This window comes from Schistocerca cancellata, chromosome 2 (assembly GCF_023864275.1).
Source record: "Schistocerca cancellata isolate TAMUIC-IGC-003103 chromosome 2, iqSchCanc2.1, whole genome shotgun sequence".
Taxonomy (NCBI): Eukaryota; Metazoa; Arthropoda; class Insecta; order Orthoptera; family Acrididae; genus Schistocerca; species Schistocerca cancellata.
The window spans coordinates 289,882,490-289,898,205 of NC_064627.1; the positions used below are offsets into that span (position 1 = coordinate 289,882,490).

General features: G+C 40.7%; 1 protein-coding gene across 1 annotated transcript in view; it reads right to left on the reverse strand.

Moving 5' to 3' along the window:
• Positions 1 to 15,716, reverse strand: part of LOC126153456 (glutamate receptor ionotropic, kainate glr-3-like) — a 104,982-nt gene that overhangs the window by 32,801 nt on the left and 56,465 nt on the right. The window contains exon 6 of the mRNA XM_049916073.1: positions 12,021 to 12,216. Coding sequence (XP_049772030.1) covers positions 12,021 to 12,216 — 196 coding nt within the window. The remainder of the gene's footprint in view (positions 1 to 12,020; positions 12,217 to 15,716) is intronic.

Genomic DNA, 15,716 nt, shown 5'->3' on the forward strand with positions numbered 1-15,716 from the left:
CACAACATATTTGTAGTTAGCTTTGAACGAGTGTATGAAATAGAAAACAAAGTGAAGGTCAAAGTTGTTGTATGAAGGAAGAGAAAATTAATTTAGCACATGTTGCGGAAGAGAACCTCATTCCCAGGAATTGCCTAATTAAACTGACATGTAGTTGTTTACAAGAGTTATTTTGACAGTGTTCAGAAGTGAAATCAAGTATACCAACTAGATGAATTACCTACAAAAGCGAGTAAAAGTTATGTGACGTCTTAATTAAAATTACAGACTGCGATCAGAGTAAAGAGGTAACATATTTCTGATACAGAAATTTTGGAAGAACTCAAGAGTATATTAATCGTTAGGTTCTTTTACGTCTTTGAATAAATCGACAAGATGTATGAAAGACATTAGCGTCTGTGGTTTCGAAACTTGTTAAATTTTACAGTCCTATCGGTAATCGGAGCCCTATTGGTGTTAAAGTAATTTTCTAACTGAGATTAGTAGATTCTTCAATATCGTCAAGATATTGGAACGTCAAAGCAAACTTTGAAGGTTATTCAAGCAAGAGTGAAATCTGGGAGTCAGCATCTGCGGTCTCACATCATAGGAACTCCTCTGGTTTTATCTGGCGGAATTGTTCGTCATTTCACTAAGAAACAGTTTAACACTATGCAGATTTTGAATGTAATTAGGTTGCTAGTATAGATAAATACCATCCGAAAGTACCACATATTTTTAACATGCCTGTCATCGGCTTCTCAATGACTCGCATTCTATACCTGTCCGTCCCCGGTAGCTGAATGGTCAGCGTGACGGATTGTCAATCCTCTGGGCCCGGGTTCGATTCCCGACTGGGTCGGGGAATTTTCTCCGCCCAGGGACTGGATTGTGCTGTCCTCATCATCATCCTCAACGACTGCGGGTCGCCGAAGGTGCGTCAAATTCAAAGACCGGCACCCGGTGAACGGTCTGCCCGACGGTGGGCCCTAGCCATACGATCAAATAAATAAATTCTATATCTGGGGTGAACTTTGCTTAAAGCTTGCAAACTTCGGTTGTTTACAATGAGTGTCACAGTTCAGATGTTCCAAATTGTTTTGATATAAGAGAAGGAGCAACTCCCACAGCTATTTTTTAGGTTCCGTAGTATATTTGATTATATTGCAGAGTAGCTGTTTTAATAAATAATGCTATGGCGGCACTGCGAGTTATCTTCACCGTACACCAAAGCGAAAATGTTTCCGAAAAAATACCTATCTCGAACTATGACATAGAGCAAATTTCCGATTTATCAGAAATGAAGAGCACACGAAAAAAACGGGGTAGGCCATGTTTTGTACATTTTTGCAGGGCAGAAGTACTTAAAACATTCCAAACGAGTGCAAGGAATATAATTATAATGCCAAATTTAATAATTCTAGAGGAAGCACATTAGAAAAAATAATAATTGAAATTATGTAATAATGAATACAAACACACAAAGAAAGTACGCATTTGATACGATAAGAACGTGGTAAGTCCATCACATCGTGATACGTTTTCGTCCCTTCTTTGTGTTGTTTAACTTTGGAACATTCATTTTGTTGGTCTTGGATATCGGTTCGTCACGTGGTAAATTTGAGCAGAAATTTCTTGAGTCTTGGTCACATAACTGTTTCAGTTCTTGAAAAATCTGCATATTTTTTTATGAGATAGTGGCGCGAGTTCTAGAAATATATCCCTACAATTATTTATTTGCAAAATAATCTTCATTTACCGTACAGAAAGTTTCATGTTACAAAACACTTACCATTATATGGTCGATGAGGCCATAAGAATTCGTCAGGTCCCTGAGCTTGATATTCAGACTCGACATCTACTTGTAAACAAGGCTCAATTTAAGTAATCCTGTATTTGAACAGCTTATCTTCCTTCACTACCAGATCTTCTCTGAGTGGTCGCGTCTTGAAAGAACACTTCGGTTTGTAAATGGTTCTAAAGAGCTTGTCCAGTCTCACATAATTCCCCATTGAACTGGAATGACTTTGTAAGGCCTTGTATTCACTCTCGCGGTTTTTAAAAGCATTCCCGAATCCTTTGATAACTCTTCAATAGTATTCTTTTTTGTCAAACAAAATATTTTACCACATTCTACACAAGAGCGTCAACTTATTGGAAACATTATTCTTACACTGACCACTTAATGGTATGAACGACACAGTGAACGTACAAGACCGTGCATAGTTCTCCTTATGTCCTGAGCACCAGTCTCAGAATATTACAAGAACCATTACTTTTGGATCAAGAATTTCACTCATATAATTATGCAAAAAACTAATAACTTCATTCGCGTCCTTTTTGCCCTTCATCTTCAGTATAAGCATAAAATATTGCATCACTGTTGGGCATTTGATGAATGTTGAAACCGCAAAACGATTATTGACGCTTGTCATAACCCTCATTAATGCTGATATTTGACAAGAGTAGTTTTTTTATAGATCATGTACTCTGCTTCGGTTACCGCTATCTTTTTACTTTCTTGCCTCGCATTTCGGTTTCTTGAGTAAAAAGCAACAGCCGTTATCTTGTGAACATAGTCTTCCGTACTAAGAAGTTTAATTTTATTTGTAATTTCTAACTATTCTCTTAGAGAGACGTTTTGTGAAAGCTTTTGCATGCAGACCTTTTAATTCTGTTTGAAATTTGTCACATTCTGAGCAGGCATCATTATGCGAGTATCCAAACGATAAGTTGAATTTGCAGTTAAATATTTTCCGCTATGTCTCATATGATACAGGAAGTTCAGGGTATTTTTCTTTACTCAACTCATGAGATTTTTTATTAATATTTCTTCTGGATGGTAAAATCTCTCTGCCTTTCTCTTGCCATAGTGACTCACTCTTTCCTTAAATGTTCCATGCTCCTATGTTGTTTATAATGGTTGCATCTCTCTTTTTGAAAAGTTGCCTCTTGTCTTTAGATGTTCTTCCAGTATCCTTCGTACTTGACTGTATAGTCTGCAGCCTACGCTTTGTTATTCCATGCAAAGCAGTCAAGGCCTTTTGCCAAACAGCAGTTTCACGCATGGTATCATTTCGTTCCTTTCCTACAGTGTATTGGAAAAAATAGTCTTTGGCTTTGGAGTCGTCACGCCTAGGCCTTCTACGAACAACTGAAGAAGGAAGTGCTACAATTATGCAAAGTCAGATTTTTCATGGAAGTCGGTTTATGTGCCAAGGAGAATAACATGTAAAAGGTTGAAAGTACCACACAGGTTTCATTTTAGTTCACACGATGCCCGACAGATGCAGGCGAATGGATGTTCACTCGGCAGTGGCACAGTGAACTCTGAATGTGCCCCGTGCCTAAAGGCAGTGATTATTGTAACCTGTCTCTGGTATGAGCTCCCACCAATGTAGCACTTTGAGTACTGTATATTTGTTTTGATATTGTTTATTGCTATAATGGAAAAGCAAGGAAAAGAAAAGTTGCAAACCTAAAAATGGAACTCCACATTCAATTTACAAAGGTACAGCTGTCGCTCCTAAGAACCACCAACACGCCATGTAAGTTCGAACCAAAGGTATAATGGTGTGTTTTGCACTACATAATAGCATATCATCGAGTAATATTACAGTTTCAGTTTCATTGTTACTATTCCCATTGTTTTTATAGAGGTTTGTTTACATGTGCTGTGGAAATGCAGGTATTCCTGCAAATCCTTATCACATGAACCCAGGGAGCTTCTGTTTGTGCATCTCCACCAACCCTCTGAAGAGCAACAGGGTACATACTTAGCAGGTGCATTCAATTAACTCCTGTTGTCAGAAGACGTCACGGTACATATTATCAAATCTGTGAAAACAGAAGGCAAGCCAGCATGCATTACACATTAGCTAATGGTTCAGGAGGACGTGTGCAAGTATGTAGTAAAATGTTCTCAGATGTTTTTAGAATTACATTCCGGCAGCTACAGACCCTTCAAGAGAAACTTAAAAAGGGGGAAACAATGTGCAAGGACTGTAGAGGACACACTAAAAGTTCTCATGCTCATAGAAAAAAGTTCAACGATGATGACGTGAATCCAATCAAAGCATTCAATAATAGTTTTCCTAGAGAAGGATGTCATTACGGCTCAAGAAAATCAAATAAAGAATATTTCAGCCTGGATTTAAGTATAAGCCGTGTGCGCCCATCTTTTAAAGAAGAACATTTGGTTTCTTCAGTGACTTACAAATTTTATTCTAACATTTTCAAGTAATTCTTCAGTATGTTTCTTTCAGTAAACCAAAAAATAACACATGTGAACTACGTGATTAACTGAGTACAGAGGTTAAAATTATCTCTGATAAACCTTCGAAGTCTGCAATGCAAACTAATCATGAAAATACCGAGACACCTAAGGACTCGATGAAAATAGACTTAACAAATTCACAGATGTCCTTAAGTGAGACATGCACTGTGTCCATAGCTTAGCAAAAATACACCTTTACGTCTACATCGACACACAGTAGTACGTTTCACTCACGACAGCTCTCAAAATATAAGTTGAAAAAACATGCTAATTCGCGCAAATCAATCAAGTGCATATTGCTCGAGGGGCCAACTGGTCGGAGAGGTAATGAAGTGGCATTCTGTGTCTTAAACGTTGTCGCTTCGGGATTAGCACACAAAAAGAAACTCATTTTGTGACGTGATAACTGTTGCAGACATAACAATAATCGTATTATGTTGTTGGCTTTAATGCTGCTTGTTTCAAAAGGTACCTTTGGAAGCGCTGAACTCAATTTTTTTAGTGTTTGGTCATAGTTACAGGACTTCCGATAGAGACTTTAGTATTGTAGACAAAAGGAAAAATAATGCTAAATGCATGGAGCCCGAAGAACTGAAAAATATGGCGGCCAGAGCTAGAGTACAAAATCCTTTTTTAGTGATCAGCGTGGGTGAAGGTGATATTTTTGCATCTGGTTTGCTTAGTTAATACATTCTTAAGACCAGAAAACTAAGGACAACCAAAGCTTCGATAATGCCTTTCACTTCAGACAAGGAAAGCAAGCTTCTGATGAAAATTCATTTGAATGAAGCAGAGTGAACTGAGTTGTGTGTGTTCAAAACGGGGCAATACTTCTACGGTCTGTCGTCCTTAGGAAATGGGCCGCAGCGTCCACAGTCGAGCAAACTATGTGAAGAGAGAAAGAACGACCTACTACCTACGATTTCGTTTCTTGAAGTAACATATAGAGCGTTTCATGAATATTTGTGTAAGTACGAGGGTTGCCCAGAAAGTAATGCACCACATTTTCTTCTTATCTGAAAACAATGCTACGAAAGCGAAACGTTACGTATGTATTATTTGAAGTCTCCTGAGTGAGCGCGCCAAGTTTGCTTCACTTCCGACAGATAGCGTAGCTGCAGGACAGTTTCAAAATGGCGTCTGTAGATGTACGTTGCAAGCAACGTGCTGTCAATGAATTTCTCACTGCGAAGAGAGAGACTGTGGGGAATATTCACAAACGCTTGTGCGAAGTCTATAGAGCATCTGCTGTCGACATAAGCGCAGTTAGTCGTTGGGCACGGTGTGTGAGGTCATCAGAAGGCGGTTCGGCGGAGCTCCACGATTTGCAGCGATCGGGAAGACCATCCACGGCTGTCACAACTGACATGTTGCAGCGAGCTGATGTTGTCATTCCCGAGGACAGACATTAGTCGAGGACATTTTTGAGGACGATGAGGAGGTGATTCACACAGTGAAGCACTGGCTCCGCCACCAGGGCAAGGATTGGTACCGACGGGACAGACACCCCTTGTTTCGCGCTGGAGGAAGGCCGTAGAACGGAATGGAGATTACGTGGAAAAATTGGATGTGTAAATAAAACGCCATTCTTTAGTGTGAGTAATTCTCATTATGTTCACTAGAGAACTGTTGAAGAAAAACATGCAGTGCATTACTTTCTGGGCAACCCTCGTAATATCATAATGTTAGAGTTGCCTTGACATTCAGGATTTCCTTGGCTAAGTAGTATGGCACATTCAACCTTACAGAAATATTAAGTTTTATGGAACTCTGCTTAGTATCAAATGTTTATTTTTAAAATGATTTTGGGCTCAATATCAGTAGTAATGTCAAATATCAGAATTTATATTTCCTTATTTACAAACTGTTTGTGATATAACTTCCATAAAGTTTCTCCTATTTTCCTAAATATTTATTTTTGGCACATTCAGCTTTTGTCGCTTCCAGTCTTAATCTTACAGAAATTAAGCTGGTTAAATAGTAAGACTGGTCACTTCCGTTACCTAACAAATTAAATTTCTTGTTAAGCTGTTCTCTTTCGTGGGCATTGGTTTGTTTGAAAAACTCGAACAACGATCAGTAGCAGCCACTACCCAGCTCATGAGACATTGCCCTAAAGTCCCTACAAACATTGCTCATTCTGCCATAACATTTTCTCTTTTAAGCTGATCGATTAACAGAGGGCTTCTAACCTTCATCTCACGTTGACCCACACGTTTTGAAGATCCTAATAGGATCACACCACTATCACACATCAGACTAAACACTATTACTGTAAGGAAACAAACCACAACAAGAAACTGATGCGATCACGTCTGCATCCCACCTTACTTAACAGTTGTTATGCAAACAGTGGAAGAAAACTTTGGACTTTCCCCTTTCTTTCCGTGAAAAGACCGATTCAGAACGTTCTTTCCGTCCGCTGCTAATAAAAGTGAACTCCTTTGTATCTCTGTGATTGCCACTTTATTTAAAAGTTATCGTGACTTCCTTGTGGCACCGTCGATGTCTGACCATCAGAACGAACCATAAACTCATTTCCTAATTAAATGGACTTCCCCGTTTTCTCCACGGGGTCTTCAAATTGAAATATTTTTAGTGACAAAATTCTTTTGTTTTTCCCATATGTTCGCTCATTTTATCTGAATTAATTTAGTAGTTCCAAGTGTGTTATTTTCTTACAAATGTGTATCTTAGGTATCAGAACTTTTTCAACATTGTGTTTCAGGTACTGCTGTATGCCAAATGCCTTGTGATTAAGCTGCAGCTCTTTCTTGCGATTACGCGTAACTTTCTGACACCAGCGTAGCAGCAGAATTAGTAGTTTTATTCATCCGTAGAAAGCTTTTATAAAGATACTGGACAGTAGGCTGGACGTCATTCTAATTCTACTTCACAGAGATACTAGTAGTGCAATGTCATATTCTGCCTACATTGAAATAAGCACAGTGGTTTGATAATCTGTATAATTGGGACGTATTGATTCTCACTGTCATATAAAAATATTACCTGCATGTAAAAATTGCTCGGAATGTGATTAAATTCAACGAACTGACTGGCAGCTAGCAGATTTATCTAGTATATGCACGTAAATACATATCGATACGGTCAAGTTAGGACTATGTCTCTGTATTTTCAACAAATAAACACCTTTATGGTACTTGCCCAAGAAAAGTAACTTCTACTCCTGTCACGTATCTCAATTTGCATTTGTAGCAGCGATAACTACTAGCCATTGCTGTTATTAAAAAAAAAAAAAATGTGTGAGAACAAGACAGACAAGTGCAATATTAAAATTTAAGTTTAGTGCAAAATACAAACAAACGTCTTTATACAAACGTCACGTGACAAATTCGGTTTGATGTTGGTGGCATGTGCAGTGCCTATGCTTACTCCATAGATATTCCTGCTCAGTGAAGATGAACAGTTATCTCTATCTGATCTTGATGTCCAGCTGTAGTGTACCAGTCAAAGTCAGCACTGCATATCTCGCCTAATGTTATGGAGGAAGGTGGGTGGAAGAAGTGGATTGTATATTGAAACAGCAAAATTCTGTTCATAATCATGCGTGTGATAAAATGTCGGAAAGTTCCACGCAGTTTTGAACATGTGGGCAGTCTGCTCCTGTAATGAGATGACCATACACACACCACAAAACGCAAAAAAATGGCGACGAAGCCGCAATTGATGGCGTAAGTCTACACATCAGCTTTATGAACTACAATAGTGAGTATTAGACTGGAATCGTAGAAATTGTGGATCAACAAGGACAATGTTGTTGCCATAATTCTCTGATATTTTTTGTAGGGAGATGATCTGTTCCTTATTCACTTAGGAGTAAACTGCTACAAAGGTAGGAACCACCGAGGATGTAATTCCGTGAGTGAACACAATTCATCTTTGCATCGTACTTGATCTGAAGAAAGGTAGACAACTGTTAAAGTCGCCATTATCAGTCATCTGCCTCACAATTCGACGGATCTTCAAAAGCTTGTGACAAAAAAAAGTGTGCTTCAGTGAGGAGTAAGAGACTTCCCCATGCAACCATCCGTGCACTACTTCATCAGCTTAAGGCAAGTCCTCACGTTGAGAGGGATGATTAAACATTTTTCGAACGATGGTGGGTACCACCGCTTTCCTAATCTAGACAGTTGCCTCACATAACTTTATCCTACATATTTGGGATTTGATTGATTGACAAATTGAGCCTCACACTCCTCCAGCATAAACTGCTGGTTCTTTTGTGACTTCTCACAAACCACACAGAGTACAACCTCCACAAACACATATTTTTTCCGAGTATAGGGGCTCTGATTACAACATATGCATATTTCAGTCAACATTGAAAGCTTAAACTCAGCGAACATTTTGAGTTGTTATTGTTGTTATCGCTGTGCTCCTGAGTTTGAAGACTGGGTTCATGGTGCTCTCCACTCCAGTTTTACCCTGTGCAAAGCTCTTCACCTCTGCATAACTACCACAATCTACATCCATTTGAAACTGCTTACAGTACTCAAGCATTAGTCTCCCTCATAATTTTTACCACTCACGCTTCCCTCCATTACTAATTCCTTAATCCCTGAGAATGTGTCATATCAACCGATCCCTTCTATTAGTCATGGTCTATCACAAATTTCTTTCTCTTCACCGGATCAGTTCAGTATCTCTTCGATTGTAAGGTTACTAAGCGTCTAACCTTTGACATTATTCAGTAGCCCCACATTTCAAATGCTTCTATTCTCTTCTAGTCTGAAATTGTTATTGTCCATGTTTCAAGACCACACAAGGTTACACTCTAGACAAACACTTCGCCGACCGGAGTAGCCCGCCTCACCGCCGCTACTCCCTCCACAAGATACTCCACAATGCTTACTACCTGAGCCCCATCTTATTCTGTTACTCGCTCCTGTGAACGGGAACGCGTTATGCAGCTCTTGGAGTCACTCGCGTCCATCTAGAAAAGTTTTTACTGAGTTTAACGAATGCGATGTTGCTGATGTATTCGACGATGCCCTTTGGCTACACTGTCTAAAGGATCGATTTGAGAAATACCAAATTAAGATCAACCTGAAGCTGCCTAAATAAGGCGAAACGCGCAATTGAAAAAATAAAAAAAAATTTAAAATTGCAACCAAGACTGTTTTTAACCAATACTATTTGTGAAAATCTCTGATTGCACCATCGAGAGGCGACTGTTGGTACGTTATTGTATTTGCCGGCGACAAAGTGTTTTAAAATTTAAAATCATTTTCACGTTCACAGTGGGCCTCACCTACACCGAAGTTTAGTAATCTCTGTATGTTCGACGTTTTGAGAGGCCTCACTTATTACAAATATTTCATTGGCCGTGGGCAGGGAAATTAATTGTGTTCAAAAAACATTGTTGCGTCTCCGCCAACAATGACATATTTGAATTAACATTATAGACACATTTTTGATGGGTCTTTTTATGTTCTAGTGAATTACTTTGCAACAAGCTGATTGGGCCGAGGCTGCTAATTTAATTCTTCTAGATTATCATCTTTATTATTATTATTGTTATTGCTTGACCTGAAGCTCTTGATTGCAGATTGCTAGTGTTGCCTTGACTCGTTTTGTATTATATTTTAGCCGTCGCCATACTTACGCAGTTGTTACGCACTTATAAAATTTTGGAAACTGTAACTAACAGTTTTCAGTGGAATTTTTGCTTAACGGCCGTTGACCGTTCCAGCTTAATTTTTATCCTTTGTTATTAAGAGATTCTTTTCTTTAAAGATAATAAATTGTCAATAATGGAAATATAGTTCAATCCCCCAGAACCTTACCAACCCACAAGCAGCTCTCTGCTACTTCAGTTTGTTGATGTTCATCTCATAAACCCTTTTTACAACACTACTCATTCGGTTAAACATGTCTTCCACGTCTTTTCCCATCTTTGACAGATTTAAAATATGATCGACGGGCCTAAAAAATTCAATTCACTTTCGATATTTCTCGTTGGTTACCTTTACTGTTTGCTCAATGTACAGATAGAATACAATACTGGCCATTAAAATTGCTACACCACGAATATGACGTACTAAACACGCTAAATTTAACCGACAGGAAGATGATGCTGTGATATGCAAATGATTAGCATTCACACAAGGTTGGCGCCGGTGGCGACGCCTACGACATGCTGACATGAGGAATGTTTCCAACCGATTTCTCATACAGAAACAGCAATTGACCGGCGTTACCTGGTGAAACGTTATGGTGATGCCTCGTGTAAGGAGAAGAAATCCGTACCATCACGTTTCCGACTTTGATAAAGGTCGGATAGTAGCCTATCGCGATTGCGGTTTATCGTATCGCGACATTGTTGTTCGCGTTGGTCGAGATCCAATGACTGTTAGCAGAATATGGAATCGTAGGTTTCAGGAGGGTAATACGGAACACCGTGCTGGATCCCAACGGCCTCGTATCATAGCAGTCGAGATGACAGGCATCTTATCCGCATGGCTGTAACGGATCGTGCAGCCACGTCTCGATCCCTGAGTCAACAGATGGGAACGTTTGCAAGACAACAACCATCTGCACGAGCAGTTCGACGACGTTTGCAGCAGCATGGACTATGAGCTTGGAGACCATGGCTGCGGTTACCCTTGACACTGCATCACAGACAGGAGCGCCTGCGATGGTGTACTGTACGACGAACCTGGTTGCACGAATGGCAAATCGTCATTTTTTCGGATGAATCCAGGTTCTTTTGACAGCATCATGATGGTCGCATCCGTGTTTGGCGACATCGCGGTCAACGCACATTGGAAGCGTGTATTCGTCATCGCCGTACTGGCTTATCACCCGGCGTGATCGTATGGGGTGCCATTGGTTACACGTCTCGGTCACCGCTTGTTGGCATTGACGGCACTTTGAACAGTGGACGTTACATTTCAGATGTGTTACGACCCGTGGCTTTCCCCTCATTCGATCCCTGCGAAACCCTACATTTCAGCAGGATAATGCACGACCGCATGTTGCAGGTCCTGTACGGGCCTTTCTGGGTACAGAAAAATGTTCGACTGCTGCCCTGGCCAGCACATTCTCCACATCTCTCACCAATTGAAAACGTCTGGTCAGTGGTGGCCGAGCAACAGGCTGGTCACAATACGCCAGTCACTACTCTTGATGAACTGTGGTATCGTGTTTAAGCTGCATGGGCAGCTGTACCTGTACACGCCATCCAAGCTCTGTTTCACTCAATGCCCAGGTGTATCAAGGCCGTTATTACGGCCAGAGGTGGTTGTTCTGGGTACTGATTTCTCAGGATTTATGCACCCAAACTGCGTGAAAATGTAATCGCATGTCAGTTCTAGTATAATATATTTGTCCAATGAATACCCGCTTATCTTCTGCATTTATTCTTGGTGTGGCAATTTTAATGGCCAGTAGTGTAGCAGGGCGAACCAGCCACAACCTTCTCTGACTTCCTTCTCGATTACACCTTCCCTCTCGTTTCCTTAGATTGTTATAACTTCAGTCAGGTTTCATTTTATTTTATTCCTGCTACCTTCATAATTTCATTGTGTGTATTCCAGTCTTTTTCATTTATGTAGACTTAATCATTTGTGTATTGCCATGTAGGTATTCCGTGTTATATAGTTCCTTTCAACCACATGTTTGTCGTCTTGGTGCTTCAGTTCTGGTAAACATTAGTATAGCTTATGCCATACGAAGATGATTGAGAATAAGATATATTGGGACCATACTAACATCGAACATAGCCATCTCTCCTGAGGCGTACAGCAGCAGCAGCTTGTAGGAGCCGTCCCGAAGTAGGCCCTTCAGGTCTGTGAAGGGCATCCTCAGCCGGTGGGTGGCCAAGGAGGCGGTGAGGGCGCCGCAGTAGGCGGTGTACACCACCATTGCAGACATCGACGCCACCAGCAGAGACGACCGCACGCTGCAGCGCGACTTTGTATCTCTTCCCTCACCACAACCTGTCGACCACATTGGCATCCATAAGTAGTATAGTTTACAAATTTGTTATTTATTTGGAAATTTTTTAAAAGGCACACTAGGATAATCTAAGTCTGTCTTGCGAGTCTTGCTGTCCAGTGCAACAGTTTATTCAGTAACCCTATTACTATATGCTTTTAGTAACATGATAGTAACATCAAATTAGTATGAGAAACAATTGGGTTTTAATGAGATATTATTTCATATACTGAGTGACAATTATTGAACTATATAAAAAACAAACGTAAATTAGTTACAAATTACGGCGTGCACACGCTTTATTCAACATGTAAACATCACTACAGATTTGCGAACTGACGTTATGAGATCTTCGATGAGCCTGCCATCATATTGGTGATCATGTGGCGCAGACGAATAACGCAACTGTGCATGACCCGCTGAAGTATAGGAACATGGATGCTGTCGATGACCTCTTCAGTGACTGTTTTCAGCTCAACAATGGTTTTGCGTTTATTGACGTACGCCTTGTCTTTAATATAGCCCCACAAAAAGGAGTCGCATGTGTTCAGATCCGGAGAATATGGCGAAAAGTGGAGATCCATGCAGTGGCCTCTGGGTACCCCAGAGCCAGAATCCGGTTCCCAAAGTGCTCCTCCATGACATCAAACACTCTCCTGCTTCGGTGTGCTCGAGCTCTGTCTTGCACGAAGTCAGGGATAGTGGGGATGAAATCATCTTCCAAATCCTCCACGGTAGTCACCGTGCTATCAAGGAATACAGCAGCGATTATTCCGTGACTGGACACTGCACACGACACAGTCACCCATTGAGGGTGAAGAGACTTCTCGATATCGAAATGCGGATTCTCAGTCCCCAAAATGCGCCAATTTTGCTTATTGACGAACCCATCCAAATGAAAGTGGGCTTCGTCGCTAAATAAACCATACATGCGCATACTTCCCATCATGCCCCGAGGCCAAAAAAAATGGTTCAAATGGCTCCGAACACTATGGGACTTAACTTCTGAGGTCATCAGTCCCCTAGAACTTAGAACTACTTAAACCTAACCAACCTAACGACATCGCACACATCTACGCCCGAGGCAGGATTCGAACCTGCGACAGTAGCGGTCGCGAGGCTCCAGACTGTAGCACCTAGAACCGCTCGGCCACTCCTGCCGGTTGCCCCAAGGCCAATCGTGCAGTTTAAATGTCCTAAAGCAAACCGTTCAGAAGTTATGCGCATTTTATTTCATACAGTTCAATAACTGCCATCCTGTATATCTATATCTTGGTTCATTTCATACACTAAAGATGGAGCGAGAGGTCACAGCGCTAATTGTATAATTCGTCAATGAAACGGTGGCAGACATTTCTGTACCTTGCCAGTGAGAGGTTCAGTTTAGTCACTTCACTGAGAGACAGCGTTTGTCACAAGGTGTATAACTAATTTTTAATGTTTCCTAAGCTGAGTAGATCTGCATTCCTAGAAAACGTCCAAAACTCGCGGGAGCTTCATTAAAGAGTCTTTGTGCTGATCTAACAGCCATTAGAGTTCCCTTAACGTCAGTGGAATCTGATGAATGCAGTACGCAAGTAATGTGAACGAGATGTTCTGTAGTGGCAGCACCTAACGGAGAAACCCAACCAAGGGACAGGAGGGTGTGACAAATGAGAACATCTGCTAACGAGATAAATACCAAGGAACTGACAATCACTGAACTGATGCTGTAATAGTCTAGCGCTGTCAAATCACTAGTTTGTTTCTCTACTACAAAACGGAGTAAGTTTCAGTTTAATATGATGATTCTAGTTCTAATCGTTCCTCATATCTTTTCCATTATGTTTAGCAAACTTTAACTGATTCCTGTGCTGGAGGGCTACATGTCCTGAAACATCTGTATGTAAATTTTTTCCGTATAACTCTTCATTGTTCCAGCAGTTGAAATTTGTTACTCATTTTTTCAGACTCTTCATTTACTTCACACTTTTTCAAGAATTTCCTTCGTATTTCGGTTTTACAGCCCAGTATATAGTCCACTGGATACGACCAGAGTTTACCGTCAGCTCTGATATTGTTTATTGCTGCTTTAATTTCTCTCTCCGTTCCTTTCAATTTGTATATGCTGTTGAAAGATGCATTTAGAGATAGGAGCGAAAATCTTTTTCGAATTTTCCACTTGATTGTAAGGTTGATTCACCATGTCATCCTTTTATGCTTGAGACTAAAAAAATGGCTCTGAGCACTATGGGACTTAACATCTATGGTCATCAGTCCCCTAGAACTACTTAAACCTAACTAACCTAAGGACAGCACACAACACCCAGCCATCACGAGGCAGAGAAAATCCCTGACCCCGCCGGGAATCGAACCCGGGAACCCGGGCGTGGGAAGCGAGAACGCTACCGCACGACCACCAGATGCGGGCTATGCTTGAGACTGACGTGATACTTGCACACTTGTTGTGGGCATCTAGCGACTGGTCTTCTCACAGCATATTTTTTCTTTATTTTATTATATTCAATTCCTTTTTATTAGACTCATCAGCCGGCTGTAGCATTTACAGTTTCATTGTAACAGAGCAAATGCGGTAGCAGCATACAAGCACACAATCACTGCTTCATGAGTTTTTGATGTCGTACAGAAATGCCTATGCTTGGCACTGGACCACTAGAAGTCGCTATGTCGTATACCCAATATGAGACTACTTTACCTTCATGTAAGGCAAATAGGAATAAAGTATTTATATACAGAGGGTTCCGAAAAAACGCCGACAACGCTTAGCATGTTGTGCGGGAAGGCAAACTGATCGGTTTTCAAGAAGGAATCCACATCTGGAAACACACAGCTTGGGCGCTGGAGGACGCCGAAGTCTGAGAACGAACGGTTGTTCTGATTCGTTTTGGTGTCTGAATACGGAATGCATGCAACTCTTTATCCATGTGGTAACGGCTGATTGACGACATGAGCCTATACTCCATTCACCGAAACGAGAGACGTACTGTAAACACAGCAAGGCGCGTGACCACAGCGCTGCCGACGAGGGGTGCACAAGGCAGGGGCGTCAGAAATTAAAAAATGAAAGTCGTGTTTTTTTATAATTTGGCACCTGAACATGATAAAGTGATCCGAGAACTACCTTCCGACACCTTTATTTACATTACATTAAAATTTATTGTCACTCAAAAAGAGAAATATTAAAGCTTTCAGGAAAAGTTGTTTCTTCGCGTTTCTCTATATTTATCACGCCATATCTCCTAAACTGTGTGTCGCACAGCAAAATAATTTTATAATTGCCTTCAGTGCTATATGTTGATGACGTCTGCAAATTTCCTGCCCAATAGAGTCAGTAATAGTGAAGCAATGAATTAAAATCTCACGCCTGATATAGAGTTTTTACCAAATCATCATCCGAAATATAGTAAGCGACAAACTTTTTCCCTTGAAGTTTCAGAAAGGTTTGAATTTAATTTTGTAGTTTGTTCGAATGCGATGGGTGCAACCGTTTGTCCTTTATGAG